The sequence below is a fragment of the Calidris pugnax genome, unplaced genomic scaffold (assembly GCF_001431845.1).
Source record: "Calidris pugnax isolate Ruff unplaced genomic scaffold, ASM143184v1 scaffold269, whole genome shotgun sequence".
Lineage (NCBI taxonomy): Eukaryota > Metazoa > Chordata > Aves > Charadriiformes > Scolopacidae > Calidris > Calidris pugnax.
The window spans coordinates 339,269-358,157 of record NW_015091347.1 but is presented as its reverse complement, the minus strand read 5'-3'; the positions used below and the strand labels follow the sequence as shown (position 1 = coordinate 358,157).

General features: G+C 50.0%; 1 protein-coding gene across 5 annotated transcripts in view; it reads right to left on the bottom strand.

Annotated features, from left to right (window-relative positions):
- Positions 1-18,889, bottom strand: part of ARHGAP32 (Rho GTPase activating protein 32) — a 329,747-nt gene that overhangs the window by 34,497 nt on the left and 276,361 nt on the right. For all 5 annotated transcript variants that reach the window (XM_014961083.1, XM_014961081.1, XM_014961082.1 and 2 more), the window contains one exon: positions 7,036-7,185. In XM_014961083.1, the coding sequence (XP_014816569.1) occupies positions 7,036-7,185 (150 nt within the window). The remainder of the gene's footprint in view (positions 1-7,035; positions 7,186-18,889) is intronic.

Sequence of the window (18,889 nt, the reverse complement as noted above, 5' to 3'; positions counted from 1 at the left end):
TTCACAGAATGAACCTTCAGCCTCATCCCCAGCCAAGGTTTCTCCCCAACCCATCGTTAACGACCGCGGCCCATTTCCTGGCCGGGACCTAAGGGTTGTGCTTCTACAAACGACCTGCCTTCTTCCTGCTGCGTTTCAATCAACCTTTGCATAAGAACAAGAAGTTATTGCTTAAAGAAGTCAATTGATGTGGCTGCTGGAGTTCAACCCCGACCAATTCCAAGCATATTTGGGGAACGCTCCTGGGTCGCTTGTGCCGCCCCGTAACTCTCTGTTCTTTCATCTGCAGTGGCCGCAGGTAGAACTTGGGGATCTATGTCTGGTGGAAGCTCTGAAAATGCAAAATTAAGTCTTTTGGAAGCAAAAAAAATCTTGGAGCAAAGCAATTCCCCACCAAGGACATCCCGAGAGGGGATTTCAACCTTCAGAACACAAACTGGAAGTGCTTGGATTCCAGGGGCTGCCTCGTGTTTATGGCTAAAAATAGTATTTAAAGGAAGGAAGGGAAAAAGCAACAATTTTGTAAATATTTAGAACTTTTTCCCTTTCAGCAGTTTGCTTCACTTCCTGTTTGCCACGTTCAATCTCCCTCCCTAGCAGGAGGAGTGGAAAATGGTAAAATTGACCCTCTAAGAGGGTAATGATGTTCTTAAAACATCAAGAAAACCTACAATTAATAACTATGTAAGACTCAGCTGTCCTAAATTCCAAGTCAAGGCTTCCTCCCCAGCTGGCAAAGAGCAAAGCCAGCCAGGCAGACTTATTCTAATGACAATTACGAGCTAGTAAAAGGGACTCCTCACATGAATCCCAGAAGAGATGACATACAGATGACCAACCTTGGGCTTGAGTTAAGGGGAACCAGATTTTTTACAGATCCCTGCTGAGATGCTGCCCAAAACCTTCCTGGTGTTTCTCCATCCTGTCCCAGTGCTCTCCCTGAACTCCAACCTGCAATAAATCACCGTCAAGGACAGTGACACCGGAGGACGCAGAACACGCCGTGATGTCACCAGAAATCCCAAGGTGCCCGTAAGGAGCTTATCTGAAGAGCATAATAACCTGCAGAAGAGAATAAACCCTGCAAACACTTGTCACTAGTGCCCAGAAGGTAACAGGACCGAGAGCCTGTATCTGCTGTGACTTGATTTCACACACAGTGTTGAAAGTCCCCCCTTTCCTTTAATTTTTTTTTTTTAATCCTACCCAACTTGGCCACAAAAATTGCTAATAAATTTCACAGACTCATAGAACGGTTTGGAGGAACCTTAAAGTTCTCCTCGTTCCACCCCCTGCCCTGGGCAGGGACACCTCCCACCAGCCCAGGTTGCTCCAAGCCCCCTCCAACCTGGCCTTGGACCCTTCCAGGGATGGGGCAGCCACAAGCACTTGGGCAACTGGGAAGAGCAGGAAGAACAGGGAGAAAGGATCTGGTGTGTCAGCAAAGTCCATCTTCAAAATCCTCTGAACTGCATTGTATGGATTACCCCATGAAATGACCACCTGATACTGCACGTTGGGGTACACCAGGGTCAGCCTGGTCTTCACCAAGAGAGAACGATCATCGTTATCAAGTGGCAGGCAACAGGAATGTTTTCCACAGGGAAAAAGAACTGCCAGGATTTTATATCCCATCCTCTATAGTGATTCCAAGCGATTCCAAGTGGTTGAGTCACCATCCCTGGATGTGTTCAAGGGACGTTTAGATGGGGTACTGAGGGATATAGTGTAGGGGAGGACTTTGTAGAGTAGGGTAGATGGTTGGACTCGATGATCCCAAGGGTCTCTTCCAACCTGAATGATTCTATGATTCCAGCACCTCATTCCCAGCAGTGTCACAAAACAACTGGAGCTGGAGGGACCTCGAAGACGGATGTCGATAAGAAGCACCCCATAAGTGATGCCCACCTGCTGCAGCTCACAGCTCCTCACCCCCAGCCGTGCCTTTTCTCTGCTGCTCTGACACCAAGAACCTGCCCAGGTTGTGTGTCCAGAGGAGAGCCACCAAGCTGGGGAGGGGTCTGGAGAACAAGTCATACAAGGAGAGGCTGAGGGAACTGGGCATGTTGAGTTTGGAGAAGAGGAGGCTGAGGGGAGACCTCATTGCCCTCTCTGAAAGGAGGGTGGAGAGAGGTGGGGGTTGGCCTCTTCTCCCAAGGGAATAATGACAGGAGCAGAGGAAATGGTCTCAAGTTGGGGCAGGGGAGGTTTAGATGAGATATTGGGAAGAATGACTTTCCTGAGAGGGTGGTCAGGCCCTGGAAGAGCCTGCCCAGGGAGGTGGTGGAGTCACCATCCCTGGAGGGATTGAAGAAAGGTGTAGAGGTGGCACTTCAGGGCGTGCTCTAGTGCCTGAGATGGTGGAGGTCTTTTGTGTGTGTGTGTGTGGTTGGACTCGGGGATCTCAGAGCTCCTTTCCACCCATGAAGATCTTGTGATTCTGTTCCCACCTTTCCAGCCCCGGCCTCTCCTCCAGCCTCTGCCAAACCAGGAGCTGGGGAGAGCTCCATCTCCAAACACCCCGAGGCAGAGCTGGGGAGGTGGGACAGATGCTGCAATGAAGCCCTCACCCGCAGCAAACACCTGCAGCCTCTCCCAGCACAAGTCTTTCTAATTGGGGTCAAGCTAAATTTAAGTTTGATTTGGTTTCCTTCAAAAAAAAAAAACCCAAAAAACCCCAAAATTAAGCGGAAAAACATCTCTCCAGCTCCAAAGGGAAGAAGGGCTGTGGAGGAGGCAGGGATTATGCTGAGTTTGCTGCCTCTTGCAGCTCCATAAAACAAACTGGCACGGCTGGTGTCAACAGCACCCACCAACTGGGAGCAGCTCTTGGGGTGCTGGAGAAACAGCTGCTCCCTACAAAGCCTGGTCGGGTTCCAAGTGACGCTTGGTTGGCAGGGGACCTTTTCAAAACCCAGAAGGAGCCAACAAATGAATAACTCACCCAAATTACACGGCGCCGTGGGGTGACTGGAGGGGTATTGCACAACCCAACATACCTGGAGGGAGCATCACCACCACCTTTGCTACATTTGGACCCGACAGAGAAGATCCCTCGCGTCCAAACTGGTTTTGCTCCTGCAGGTACCAGCCTGTACGTCGCTGCTGAGATGTGACAGGGAAGAGGAAAGGGAAGGACAGACTCTCACTGGAGCAACACCCCGATGTGCACCCACCTGGTGCCCATTCCCATTTTCCACAGCAGCTCAGAAAATGGATGATTTTGAAAAATAATCCTGTGATCTGCCCATTACTCAGATCCATGGAAGGAACCGGACGTTTCCCTCCCCTGAGGTGTCCACATGGGCCTTTGGGGAAGGCTGGTTTCACACCACATGGGGCTGTAGCTCCCACCACAGAAGGTCCCATCCCTGTGTGGGGAGCTCCCGAGTGTCAGCACACAAAAAACCCACAATTAAAATAAACCCAGCCAAACCCAAACCCAGGACGTGGCCAACAACGAGCTGGGGCCTTTGAGCAACCTGCTGGAGTGGGAGGTGTCCCTGCCCAGGGCAGGGGGTGGAACGAGGTGATTTTTAAGGTCTCTTCCAACCCAAACCAGTCTATGAATCACGGCGATCCCCAGCATGAATCACCAGGCACAGAGGAAGGTTTGAAGGCGAGAAAGAAAGAAAGAACTTCTTTGCTGTGAGGGTGGTGAGGCACTGGAAGAGGTTGCCCAGAGAAGCTGTGGCTGCCCCATCCCTGGAGGGGTTCAAGGGCAGGTTGGAGGGGGCTTGGAGCAACCTGGGCTGGTGGGAGGTGTCCCTGCCCAGGGCAGGGGGTGGAATTTGATGATCTTTAAGGTCCCTTCCAACTCTAACCATTCTAAGACCCCTCTAACTCGACTCATCTCAGGGTGGTATCACCCCAAATCCTGCTCTGCATTGCTCAACTCCTATAAACCTCACCTCAATTTATACTCCTTTGAGCCCACAAAGACAGCTCAGTGGGACAAACATCCCTCTGTGCCCATCAATCCCCTTCGGGGGACACAGACCCGACAGCAAACACGCTCTTCTCCTGCAAAGCAACCTCAGCCCACTGCCCCGACAACGTGGAGTGAAAAAATATTAAACCTATTTCAATTTTTGTTCTTCCTGATCCCTTTTATTCTCTCGCTCTGCTCCTCTCTCACCATTTCCCATCTAGAAGTCAAGGAAAGTTTCAGACGTTCACGACTGCAAAAATGAGACTGTGCGGTTGGACTTTGTGATCTCAGAGGTTGCCCAGAGGACATCACTCAGGATCCCATCCAGGTGGGGCTTGAAGATCTCCAGAGAAGGGGACTCCACACCCTCCCTGGGCAGCCTGTCCCAGGGCTCTGCCACCCTCACCCCAAACAAGTTCTTCCTCACATTGGAGTGGAACTTCCCATGGTCCAGCTTGTGCCCGTTGCCCCTCGTCCTGTCACTGGGAACCACTGAGAAGAGTCCGGCTCCATCCTCCTTCAACCCACCCTTTAGATCCTTGTCAGCATTGAGAAGGTCTCCCCTCAGCCTTCTCTTCTCCAGGCTCAAGAGTCCCAGCTCTCTCAGCCTTTCCTCATCAGGGAGATGCTCCAATCCCTCCATCATCTCTGTTGCCCTACGCTGGACTCTCTCCAGCAGTTCCCTGTCCCTCTTGAACTGGGGAGCCCAGAACTGGAGGCAGGATTCCAGTTGTGGCCTCCCCAGTGCAGAGTAGGGAGGTCATTCTCCCCCTCTGGACCCCCTGGCCACACTCTTCCCTACACAGCCCAGGATCCCATTGGCCTCTTGGCCACAAGGACACATTGCTGGCTCATGGACAATTTACTGTTCATCAGGACCCCCAGATCCTTCTCCTCAGAACTGCTTTCCAGCAGGTCCACCCCTAACCTCTACTGGTGCCTGGGGTTCTTCCTCCCCAGGTGCAGGACCCTGTGCTTGCCCTTGTTGAACCTCATGAGGTTCTCCTCTGCCCAGCTCTCCAGCCTGTCCAGGTCACCCTGGATGGTGGCAGCCCAGGATTCCAGATTTGTGCTGTAATCCCAAAGCCTTACTGGTAGGTACCACGCACAGGTTTCAGCGACAGCACTTTGTGCTCCTATAAAAACACCCGTGGATGCTCTGGTTAGGAGGGGAAGGAGCAGGACAGCACCTTTGGGGTCTCCTGTGTCCTGTCAATCCCCTCTTGGAGGACCAGCCCTGCTGCCAGCTCCAGGGCTGAGCATCATTAATGCTCCAGGAGGAGGGAACATTAAAAATGCGGTGATGCAGAGGAACCCAGAAACGTCTCTGCAAAACCCACCCCGGGGAAGACAACGTCACTTGGAAAACCAGGTCAGGGAGCTGAATCACCCAGAAAAACACCGCTCCTGCTGCCTGCAACGGAGACAGGCCCCCTCTTAGCAACCTTCCAATTGGATCTGCTTCACTCCAGGGAGTTGGGAACGAGTGATTAAATCAAGGGGGGAACTCAAGGGGCGACTCCTTGTATGAAGGTAACTCATTAGCACAGCTCAGTCGCAGTCCCTTGGTCACATGTGATGGGAGGGAGCTCCTGGAGACCATCAAACAGGAGTTAGAACAGTCCCCTCCAGCTCAGGATGGGTCTTTTAACACTAAACCAAATGCAAACCCCTCAAAGCCAGGGGGAGAAGGCAGCGCAGAGGGCAGGGAAAAGCTTTTATTATTGCTGACTCGTGCTCAACTAAAAGGGCCGGGAGGAGGGCTGGGGATAAAAGAGAATTCTCTCGTTGCCATTAATGAGCTCACCCTGCTGGCACGTCTCCTGCCCTCCAAGATTGCTCCCACAGCAGGAACACAAACCCCAGCTCCATAGCTACCCGGCGGCGTAAATTACCTCCTCCCCATGCAGCTCTTACAGGGGTGACTGTCTCTTTCTGTCTCCAAACCATCCAGTTTCTGCCTCTCTGATGCTTTTCAAACCCCGGCAACAAAGATCTCCGCTGGTTCCAATTAACAAGGCAACGAGCCTTGCCACGGCCCTGATTCCACAAGAACAAGCTCATCTTATTCACCAAGGGGTACTAAGGGACTGAATCAGCTGGAAGAAGTGCAAGAAACACCTCCCCACCCTTTGCCATCCCGTTTCCAAAAGGCACTCGTGTGAGCGAGGAGCCCAAAGGAACCACTGAAAACACAATTTAACAGAGAAAACTCCTTTCCTACCCCAAAATGTCACTTCTCCTCTGCTTCAGCCTGCACGCCAAAGCTGGGAGACATCACGTTAACACCCTGGCGCAGGAACCTACCGCAAAATCCTCAGGCAAGGAGAAAAATATGAAATTGCTCCACAAGCTGCTGTAGCTGGTGATGCTGCACCCACCACCCATCTCCTGAGGGCTCCAGCTCCTGGGCAAACCAGCTGGGGTTCCAGCAGCTCCGTGATGCTCATCTCAACACCCATCTCAACAACCTCATCTCAACAGCCATCGATGAGAATTCCAGTCTCATCTCTGCTGGTACCTGTGAAGGCACCTTCACAGCCTGGATCAGAGGGGTCACAGGGTGGGAAAGCCACAGAAACTGAAGTCCATCTGAGCAGAAGCAGTAATAATTGTCACATTTTTTCTCTGAATAGACATCACTTCTCTGCTACCTCCCTAAACTGCTGGTGGGAAGGAGAAAGGGACCGAGAAGAGCTACAGAAAACTCACCATAAAAGAGAAAAGCGAGACGTGACAAAGCATAATATCCAGGGAATTCCTGTAAATCAGGGGAAATCAAGGGAAAAGGCAGAGGAAGGAGTTCTGCAAATTGCAGCAGAATCATACACAGGTACTGAGAAATGCATGGATTTAACACAGCAGTTAATTATTCATTGAGGCTGACACAGAAAGTTTACTCCCCTGCAAAGAAAAAATAAATTGAAGATTTATTTGAAGACTTCAGGAGGAGGAGAACTCATCGTGTCGAACCACGGTGCTCAATTAGCCATCGATTTTGGGTACACATTTCTCTGCTAGGACCAACCTTTGCTGGATGTGACCCCCTCCCCAAAATAAGATTCCCCCCAGAAGGAAGAACTTCAGAATGAACTGGTTCTTACCATCATGGCCCGAGTTGAGGAGATGCTCTCCCAGGTCGCAGCCAAACACCCTTTCCTTCAGGATCCCCCGCTGCTTCAGCTTCTGTTTCGTTGGGCGCGACTTCATGAATGTTCGGAGGAAGGTGATGAGTTTGCCGTGTTTCTTTGACACTGCCCAACGAAATAAATTAAAACAAAACCACTTTAGTTTAGATTTGGCTCAGTTTGGCACATAACTTGTTCTACACAGCACTTAATAGCAATTATTTACAGAAAGAGATTTCCCGAATTAAACAGAGAGGTGGCTTTTCTTCTAATTCTTGGCTAAGAGCAGCTGGAATGGAAGAATTTAACACAAAAGACACATTTATCTGGCAAAGCAGCTTCAGGTGGGAGCGTCGGAAGCTCTGGCTGATGAGCAGCACCTGAGAGCTATGGGGGTCGGTCTCTTTTCTCAAGTCACAGGCGACAGGACAAGAGGAAATGGCCTCAAGTTGCACCAGGGGAGGTTCAGGCTGGATATTAGGAACAATTTTTTCACTGAAAGGGTCATCAGACACTGGAATGGGCTGCCCAGGGAGGTGGTGGAGACACCATCCCTAGAGGTGTTCAAAAGAGGGGTTGATGTAGTGCTGGGAGGTCTGGTTTAGTGATGATGCTCCTTGTTTGTTGTGTGGGTGTCTATTTTTGTCAGTGAGGTTGACGGTTGGACAAGATGATCTTTAAGGTCCCTTCCAACCTAGAAGATTCTGTGATTCTGGGATCTTCACCACTGGAAAAACTAAGAAACCCAGTTAATCTCATGGCCACCAGCAAACACGGGGTATAAACTACCAGCAGAAATAAGTGCTTTGTTACTGGCTCTCATTCTGATAGTCTTAGGTGCCTCCAGAACAAACGAATGACTAATGATACCTGAATTTAGAGCTCTGAGTGCTCGGGGCTGCCCTTCCAGCACACCTGCAATTTTCATGGTCCTCCTTGCAGCTGTGGAGGGACCATTCCAGGGCATTATTAGCTCCCTGAGTCTTCTCAAGCTTTTCCAAAACAAACGCGTTACTCTCTTTGGTTTATTTAATAGAAAACGAAGGCGGCTGGTTTTAAAGAGGTGCAGTTTATCCCCTTTGGAATAAATACAACAATCACAGAATCTTCTAGGTTGGAAGGGACCTTAAAGATCATCTTGTCCAACCGTCAAGAAGTCTACAAGAAGATGAGAACGCAGCTCAGGAGCCATCCCTCCTGCTCTGTTTCTCTATGGATGGGACACGGTCCGCCTTACGCTGGTGAAACTGGGATAAATTCAGGCAAACTGGGAGGAGAGGCTGAGTTTGGTTTGAATGGGAAGGAGAACAATGCCCTTGAATGTCCACTTCTCCTCCCAAAGCTCTGAAAGTGACCTTAAAGATCATCTTGTCCAACCGTCAAGAAGTCTACAAGAAGATGAGAACGCAGCTCAGGAGCCATCCCTCCTGCTCTGTTTCTCTATGGATGGGACACGGTCCGCCTTACGCTGGTGAAACTGGGATAAATTCAGGCAAACTGGGAGGAGAGGCTGAGTTTGGTTTGAATGGGAAGGAGAACAATGCCCTTGAATGTCCACTTCTCCTCCCAAAGCTCTGAAAGTGGAAGGGCTCCAGCCTCCCCAACAAAAGTGCCCTTGTCCCCACGATTTAAAAGCAGTTTAGCTCCAACAGAAGAGCTCTTATTGACCAGAATAAATCAACAGGTATAAAAAGGCTCCGGGAAGCTGTCAGCAGAGCAAGGCATCACCAGCCATCGCCCTCCCACTCCTGCCCCCCGGCCCCAGAGAGGAGAGGGAAGACAACCCCCTATTCCACCTGCATTAAAGCCATAAATACCACAACCAAATTGCAGCAGATTAAGGCTGGTTTGACCCAAAACAACAAAAGCAAGGAAGCCCCCCCACCCCAGGTGACAGAGGCACCATCTCCTCCTTGTCCCTACTGCCCGGGGACAGGCACCACCTGGAATTTGGGGAGCAGCCTCAGGAGCTGGGATTTGGGAGAAGAGATGGACACAGACCACAGGAAAACCCTCATCCCAGGAACAGGGTTACACCTCGCTGGGCTTCACGAGGCTTTAATCCCTTTAAACAGCCAAGTCTTTATCCTTCTACTTTACCAGCGATGGATGCAGTCCCTCTACTTGTAATAAACCTAATTCCAACCATCTCAGCACCTTTCTGTCTATGAGCAGAGCTCTGATTTGGGGTAAAGTGTCCCTTTTAGCAGCCTGACAGCTCACGGCCAAACACATCTCAATATCTGAAATCCTAAAATCTCCAACAACCCCCACTCCTGTGCTCTCAGCAATCCAACCCCAATCACTGAACACTGAGCATCACAAGCTCTGGCGGTGGGGGCTTTAATTAAAGGGGTGTTTTTGGTTTGATGGGGGTTTTTTTAATTACACACAATAAACGAACAGCTTGTGCCAACACCCCCAAACCAAGTTAGGATAGATTTTGGTTGTATCCATCATCAGAGTGAAGTGATGGCTCATTTATTATCTCAGATCAGCCCCCCCTCGAGAATAATGGGATGCAGAGTCTCATCCTGACTCGTTGGAGTTGATGTAACGTGATGGGAGGTGACAGACCCCGGAGAGACAAGCAAATAAACAGACAAATAAAGCAATTACTGATAGGCTTGTACTCATTTGGATCATTTCACCCACTCCACATCCAGTTCTTCGGGATCTGACTTAAGGAAAAATGACTCCATCAGAGAAATGGATTTAAACTGGAGAGAAAGGCATCCAGTTCCAGCGCTGCAGGAATTCTGCTACCCCTGGTGACCAGGCCAGCAAGTCACCTTCGGGTGTCACCTCGGGCACCAAACCCAGAAAAACCATTTGGATCATTTCACCCACTCCACATCCAGTTCTTCGGGATCTGACTTATGAAAAAGACACAAGGGACATACTTCCACCATCCAAGGGTGAGCTTTGCTTGGGATCAATACTTGTTTCCAGCATGAACCAGAAAGCAGACGTGAGTTTTTAAAACACAGTAAATCTGCTCTGCCTTTAAGCCACAGGTTAAAATAATTCTCTTGTTTTCCACCTCATTAAGTGGCCTCCTGCAAAGGTCCAGTGCAGCAGCCAGGACGAGGTGGGACAACGTCCCAGCAGGTCCAACAACCAGAAATTCAATTATTGAATGGAAAGATTTGCAGGGTTCCTTGGTTAAACTCACTGCCTGCTCTGCACGAGCTTCTCAGGATGAACCCACCTCCCAGGTTTATTCCTACGCAAGAATGATTCACTGATGGAGGTTTGGCTTCTCCTGGGCGGGGGAGAGAAGAGACCAGGGAGAAAATCCAAGCGTGATGGGTTATGGAAAAGAAGAGAAAAGCAAGTGGGTGCCTGATGGGGAAAAGTGACCCCTATCAGCTGTGAGGGCTCAGGAGGCCAACAGGGAACTGCTGGAGAGGGGACAGAGAGGGCTACAAAAATAATGAGGGGCCTGGAGCATCTCTCTGATGAGGAAAGGCTGAGGGACTTGGGTCATTTTAGTCTGGAGAAAAAAAGACTGAAAAATCAACACCTATAAATACTTCAAGGGTGGGTGTCGGGAGGATGGGGCCAGTCTTTTTCCAGTGGTGCCCAGGGACAGGACAAGAGGAAATGGGCACAAACTTGAACATAAGAAGTTCCACCTAAACATGAGGAGGAACTTCTTTGCTGTGAGGGTGGCAGAGCCCTGGCAGAGGCTGCCCAGGGAGGTGGTGGAGTCTCCTTCTCTGGAGACATTCAAACCCCACCTGGACACGTTCCTGTGGGACCTGCTCTGGGTGGACCTGCTCTGGCAGGGGGTTGGACTGGATGATCTCCAGAGGTCCCTTCCAACCCCAGGTGATTCTGTGACAGGTTGCTGCCTTTCTGCCAACAGCAATAGAAGTTGAACCACTTCCCATCCTGCTTCCACATCCTCTGGCACCCTCTGGTCACATCCTTTGACCCTCAAGCCAGCGACGCATCCTACAAGAGATTTAACTCCTGATGCATTTTGGGTCAGACAGAGCAGGCACAGCAGTCCCAGCTCCTGGATAAGCCCCAATGCCAAGGTTGCTACCAAGAATCAACGCTTTCTGCTCCAAAACCCTGGTCCCAAACCTTTGCTGTCCCCTGGGTGACAGTGCCAGCAGAAGCAGGTGATGTTCTCCAGCTGCAGCTCCAGCAGTGGTCCTACACCCCTACCCCCATATGCCCATCCCCAAACAGCCACAATTAGTGAATGCAAGGAAATTATGGAATCCAGGCAGAGGGTTTAGACCAGAAACAAATCTAAGGAGATGTCAACAGCCTAATTAGCCCTTTTCTACCTTCATTGTTCCACATTGTCTCCACATGAGGTGTCCAGGTTGACAAGTGACACAGAAGTAACTTCAAATGATAAAGTACCACTACTACCAGACAACTTGACATGGGTGCTACAGTCAGAGATGCTGATTTACCAACCAGAAGGCAAATATAACAAAAAACCCTCCTAATATTTATCCATATTAATTTCCACCTCAGATTTAACCACCGTAACACAAATAGTTCACCGAGAAACGGAGCCCTTTCCTAGAAGGAGCAGGGACTGCTTCTCCTCAGAAAGGCAGGTTTGGCCAAAAATCCTGGCTTGAACAAGCAAAGACAAAATCTCCACCTCCTACAGTGAGAAATTGGCTGGAAAAAAACCCCAAATCCCAATCACAACCCAAAAAAAGAAGCCCCACCTGAGGCTGGACCACTCATGAAGTTTTGCTGGCGCGAAGGTGTCTCTAAGGTCCCTTCCAACTCGAACCATTCTATGATTAGGAGGGAGGAACAATATCCCACCCTTGGCTGCCACCACGGGGCTGGCCAAAGCCTTTAGAGGGAGGGAAGAAAAAAGGAATCCTCGTGCCAGGTGGTTCATTGTGGTTTTGGGAAGCTGCCACGGGCTCCACCTCCCCCAGGAACATTTATCAATCCAACCCCGCCGGCGTTGCTACACCACCGAGCTCCTGTTGTATCAGCGAGGCCTGAAATTCCCCCAGTGTTGATAAAAAAAACCTATTAAATAACAATTACTTCATTAAAAGCAGGGCTTGTCTCACTCCAGCGCCGCAGACTGCGACGGCACGTCAGGATATACTTCATGCAGCTCGTTTGCTGTCAGCCAGCAGCAATTCCTAGTCATTCCATGGCTGATTTTCAGCCCAATATGCTTTTCCTGGGTTAATTTGGGAATTCCCTGAAAGCTCACGGGGATCTCTTGGGATAGGTTGAGGTCTCCTGGGATATACTGAGGTCTCCTGCGATATACTGAGGTCTCCTGGGATAGGCTGAGGTCTCCTGGGTCTTCCTCCCGAGCCATGGTGACAATCTGGTCGTGCTCCTACACCTTTGCCCGGGGTTGGAGAGGGATTTAAATCACTGCAGCCACCCGGATTAAAAATAATCTGCTGGAGCTGATGCTCTTAGGGCAGAAGAGCGTGAGCGGTTGTGGCAGCCCCGGTGAGGGGGTGGTGGAGCAAAGCACAGGAACCCGGACCTTCTCAGGCTGAGCTCCCTGCCAAAGCCAACACGTGGCAAAACTCTACCCTCAGCCTGATGGAAACGGAGCTGAACTTGCTGGGGGACAACCAGCCCCGGAGTGTCCCCTCCTGTGCCCCTACAGGGGTGCAATTACATCCCTGGAGGGGTTCAAGGGTGGGTTGGAGGGGGCTTGGAGCAACCTGGGCTGGTGGGAGGTGTCCCTGCCCAGGGCAGGGGGGTTGGAACTTGATGATCTTTAAGGTCCCTTCCAACTCCAACCAATCTATGATTTTATATTCTGAACAGGACACTTCCTATAGGACATTCTGCCTGTCCCCCTGCAGCCTTCTTGGGCTTTGCCGAGGGCAAACAAGCCCCTGCTGAGCCAATAGAGATCTCCTGCCTTATCTCCTGCTGCTAGGGCCAATATTTTGGGTTTGAACTCGGGCCCAATCCCTGCTAGCAGCGTGTTTTCTGACACGGGGTTAGAAAACTTTGACCCCAAGAGAAAAATCTCGGTGGGGTCCACTGATCCACGCCCCCCCCGACGTAAGCAGTGATTTCGGAGGGGGCAGAGCCCTGCTGGGCCCTGCTGAGGTCCAAAAGCAGGAAAACGTGTGGCTGCACAGTTTAAAACACAGACACAAACTGCAGTGTCATGAAATCAAAGCTGGGAAAAAGTGTGGGAATTCTGTAAAAATAAAAAAAAAAAAAGCAGAGGTAGGTATTACAAAGCAAGAGCGAAATCCAGCCTCTCTGAAGAGAGATTTGCAGCAAGTCAAGCTCAAATTCTTCCAGTCTATTAGCCCCCGAAGACCTATTCTTCTCTAAAATTAAACTCTGCCACAGGGAGAGACAGAGCAGCACCAGAGTCTTTTGAAGAGAGAATGGGAGGGAATGGGGAGATGGGAAGACAGGGTTTGGTTTTCCCACATCTTTCCCATGTTCCTGAATTCTGCAAAATACTGTTTAACATTTTTATCAATGATATAGACAGGGGGATTAAAGGCACCATCAGCAAGTTTGCGGATGACACCAAGCTGTGTGGTGTTGTCCATACACCAGAGGGATGGGATGAAAAAAAAAAAAAAAAAAAAGCAGAGGTAGGTATTACAAAGCAAGAGCGAAATCCAGCCTCTCTGAAGAGAGATTTGCAGCAAGTCAAGCTCAAATTCTTCCAGTCTATTAGCCCCCGAAGACCTATTCTTCTCTAAAATTAAACTCTGCCACAGGGAGAGATGGAGCAGCACCAGAGTCTTCTGAAGAGAGAATGGGGAGATGGGAAGACAGGGTTTGGTTTTCCCACATCTTTCCCATGTTCCTGAATTCTGCATTTAGAAAGGCCTGCAGTGACAGGACGAGGGGCAATGGCTTCAAGCTGGAGGGGAACAGCTTTAGACTGGAGATGAGGAGAGGGTTCTTCACTGGGAGGGTGGTGGAGCACTGGAACAGGTTGCCCAGGGAGGTGGTTGAGGCCCCTTCCCTGGAGATATTCAAGGAAAGGCTCGACGAGGCCCTGGGCAACCTGGTCTAGTTGGGGGTGTCCCTGCTGACTGTGGGGGGGTCGGACTAGATGGCCTTTGGAGGTCCCTTCCGGCCTGGGCAATTCTATGACTCTATGAAAACTCAGGGATACCTTTAACTCTGCATGGACAGAGTTCAGCCAGTTCCCCAGGCAGCATCAGTTATCTCCACCCCTCCTTAAAACACCACTAAATATTTTTAATATCCATCCCCTCACACTTAGAAAGACATGCTCCGTGGACCCACATCTTACCGAAGAGAAATTAAACGAAGCCAAGGATTGAGTCACATCTCCCAGTTCTCTCTCATGTTCCTTAGCAACAAGACATTTTACTCCTTTCCTCCCGCCACAGCAGATTCTATTTTGGAAACTAATTTATACAGCCCTAAAAACCCAACCAGAATCTGGAACCAGGCACCACCAAGCACCAAGGCCTTTGGTCCTCAAAGAGGACACTGGTTTTGAAGAAGGACCAACCAACACCACATCGCTAACGGGCTCCCTCGCTGGTCGGGGAGATTTTCAGAAAGGGATTTGAAAATTCCATAGAAGTGAGAGTTTAAAAATAGCCTTCTCTCTCCGATAACCTTCATAAATGTGTACTTACTGATTTGCTCTATAAAGAAAAGAAATAAAATAAAATGAAAATGCTGGGAGCTCTTTGATGCTGCAGTGTTTATCTCGTGCCGGGCTGACACCAGTTAAGGCTGGCCTCCGCGTCGTGAGGAGTCATGAAATATGTTAAAGGTGATTAATTTCAGTGTCACTAGCTAAAAACCATTAAAATTAACTATGATGACAAGAACCAGCCAAGAATAAACACATTTCCATCTATCACGAGAGCAGCAGGCACAGGGAGAGTAAAGTAGGTCATTAAAACTGCTAAGTGCTGTCGATGTTCTTATTTACAAAAGCCCAAAAATATGGAAGCTCCACTTCTTCTTGTCTCTGCCACCCCTTGGGCAATGCCTGTAAGAAATAGTCCCCAAAAACCTGCAGTCCTTGCACAAGCTGTCCCAACGCTGGTGTATTTTGGTGGGTGGAGGAAGGGCAGAGAGGGACCAGCCTGGGTGCATCTCCCTGGGGGTGCATTTTCCTGCCCAGATTATACAACCACCTCCACCAGCTTTGGCTGCCTTTGGGTTTAATTAGCCCTCTCTGCCAGAGAGGGAAGGCTGTAAATTCCTAAGCTGCCAGCCTATCTGAGCAGCAGCATTAATTGCTTTCCAACGTTATTGATTTGCCTGAGCACACACATCTGGAAGGGGACGCAGGAGGATTAGCTACAGTTTGAACTCTCTGGAGAAGGTTCTTTGTGTGGATGAGAAAACGTGTAATGAGAACCACAAACTATTTCCAAGGGCAAAACGTGCTGCCGCGCTCTTCATGGCCAAAAATGTTATTTATAATTGGGTATTCAACAATAACCACAAGGTAAGCCAAACGTGTCACCTACCCACAGAGAAGAAAATTGGGTACCAAGGGCCAAAGAGACGCCCGAGAGACTTTTCGTAGGCTCTGAGGCCATAAAGGAGCATGAAGATAATGTGACCTGAGCTCCTGGAGCAACCCAAGCACAAAGACATCTCGGAATGAACCCCCTGAAGCACAGCACACCCACCCTGAGGGAAGCAGGAGATGGTCAGGAGATATAAATCAGTTAAAGGAGAGAGGTTTCAAAGGCACGAGGGCTGACGAGGTCAATCTATTAGTTCTAGTAGCATCTTTGAATTCTATCTGGAAAAAAAGTCCCAGCAAGGATGCAGCAGGGTTTGGTTGGGTCACACCAGGGTCTGAAGTTGGAGGTGAGGAAATAGCAAGAGATGGGGCTGGAGCTCAAGGAAAACAAGTGATCAGAGGCCAAGGCTGGAAAACAAGTGGGAGCTGAAAACAAAACGATCCAGGTGAGGACATTCAGCACAGGAGGCAGTAGTGTCAGCAGCTCAGGTGACACAAAGAGGTCACAAGGCCAGCAGCAGGACTGGAGATGAGGGGAACAAAGTGGGAAATGTAGAGCTAGGAGAAAAATAGCAAAAGGGACACCCAAAGTATCTTTTTATTCATATTACATTTTGCTAAACCCCTATGTCCTAAACCCCAGCAGCCTTTACTGCAGTCCTTTTGCTTCTCTGGCTCACCCTGGGGATTAACCTCTTGAAAAATAATGTTCTGACTCAGGTAACTCTCACCAGCACAACCAAACATGGGATCTGTCCCTCAGGGACACGGTGTTGGTCCCTCTCCCACCTTCACTTTGGGATATCACCATCATTCCACCTCGTGCACCTAGAGACAGGTGAGATCTTGACACCAAAATGCCCTGAAGCCTTTGTGTAACAGTAAATTCCCACTAAGGAGAGTGTGATGCTGGAACCTGACTGTATTTCTAATACACAATTCATATAGTTGGAGAAGAAACCTTCTTTTAGAACATCAACAACCAAGTAAGCACCAACATCAGCCAGGCAATTGTGTGTTACTCTCCAACACTTGCAGATAAGAAAGAGCACTCAAGAGCCAAGAAGCCACCTAAGCCAGAAGGTGACACCAGAGCAGGTTCAGCTGGACCTCAGCCAACTCTGCCAGGAGGTTCTCCGACTTGAAAGTCTCCAGAGATGCAAATGCCACACATTCCTTGAGCTGCTGGCTGGCCTTACAGAGGGACTTTCTTAATGGCTGACCTCAACCTCCCTTTAGTACCTTCTAAACCAAATGTTTGGTGGATTCTCTGAAGCTGTAGATGGGACAACGTTCTCAAAGTTCTACTTATTTGAAGGCCAACGGCCTTTGTCTTTCCTTCTAACCAGCCATACACCACAGAAGGGTCCCAACCAGCCCCACCAGAGCTGCAGCAGAAGAAGCTGCTGGAGCTTCATCCCACCACTTCTGCTGCCACGAATGGGCAGCAGTGCTGCAGGAGATCTTCCAAAGACTTGACAGCAACCCAAGCCAAGCCTGAATAACACAAAGAGCTTTGGACACAGGCGGGCAGCCCGGAGCTCTCGCTACTCACTCAAACACGCATCACTCATCCAGCCCCAACCTGGCATCAGCTAAACCGGGATAACCGGAGCGACCGCGGCGGTGGAGTTACTCCAGCCCGGGTGGTGGGAGGAGATGAGCAAGGAGAAAAGACCTGACATGAATCAACAAACAAGAGGAGCTGAATAATCAGAGTTTGGCAGATGGAGCCTCGGTCCTGGAGCGAGAGGGTGTTTGCTCTTACGCAAGGCCACCAGGAGGAAGCTCCATATTCCAGCAGGGAGAGGAGCAATCCATGGGGAATAAGGAGGGGACTCGGGTCGAAGACATTGGGGAGGAAGCTCTGTATTCCAGCAGGGAGAGGAGCAATCCATGGGGAATAAGGAGGGGACTTGGGTTGAAGACATCAGGAGGAAGCTCCGTATTCCAGCAGGGAGAGGAGCAATCCCTGGGGAATAAGGAGAGGACTCGGGTTGAAGACATCGGGGAGGAAGCTCCATATTCCAGCAGGGAGAGGAGCAATCCATGGGGAATAAGGAGGGGACTCGGGTCAAAGACATTGGGGAGGAAGCTCCGTATTCCAGCAGGGAGAGGAGCAATCCCTGGGGAATAAGGAGGGGACTCACACCACCTCCCTTCCCTTAAGCCGTTATTCAGTCCTCTGAAGCATGCAGTACTCCCAGTAGGACCAGTAACCACTGCTGCTCTCCCAGTCCCTTCAGAGGCCGCCTATCTCCATTTTCACTAGCCAGAGGGCTAGTGTTCACAGCCCACACCACCTACTCCCAGATGACAATCACCTGCTCTCCCAAGGTTGAGACCGTTTGGATTCTTTTCCTATTTACAACACAGACTTTCTAAATTGTTTCTACTTGGCCCATTCACACCTGCATCAACCCCTGGGATGATTTTGCCTCTGGAAGCAAAAATTTCCGCTCACCTGGGATGGGAACAATCTGGAAGATGAGGATGTGAGCCCCAGCCCCGCTGCGGTCGCTTTACGCAGCGCCGACAGGATACGAGAGCTTTAAAGGGGGTGAAAAACCACATCTTCCCATCCCTCCAGCTGAAGAAGTGTAAAAAAGCTTTGCTGAAAATGAAAACTGGGGGGATTCCCCCCCCCCCCAATACATCTGGGGATTTGCAGTGAACTAAATCTGCTTTCTAAGACTCAGGAATGCAGATATGGCATTGTTTTGCCTGCTTCATTCTTCTCCTTTATCTTCCCAGCCCAGAGCTTTGATTTTCGAGCGAGACCCCTTTTATGGTGCCCCAGAACAAAGGAGGTGGGGGAAGAGTGGAAAGGGAAGGCCTCCTGTCTTCCCTGTCATAAATAATAAGATCCTGCGGGGCATTTAGTCCTTTCAAATGGACTGTAGCTTCTAGGAAGGTTTTCTGAGCAAATAGGAACAGACGAGCCATGGCTACTCGTGAAGTGTCTACTGGGATCAGGGTAACTCTTCTCCCTGGAAATTTTATTTTTCACTGCCTGCCCCAGGGCTCCAGTGAACAAAAGACCAGCATTTTTAAGTAGGAAGCCCCCTTTCTCCAGCACAACAGCATCAATAATATTAATGCTTAGGAATGTGCCGGTCTTGGGGGGGGGCGGAGGGAGAGGGAGAAAAAGCTAAAGCGATAGGCAAAAAGCTAAAACCATAGGCAAAAATGTATTGAAATTCAAATTGTAGGCATTCCCATCCATCAGCTGCCTCTTGGGGGATAAATACGGGGAGGAAGCCCCCATCCCACCTCGGCGACCCCCAGGACCACGACCCCCAGGACCACACGGGCATCCTTGGCTGCTCCAGAGGGGGCCTGCAGGCTGGAATTCCTTCT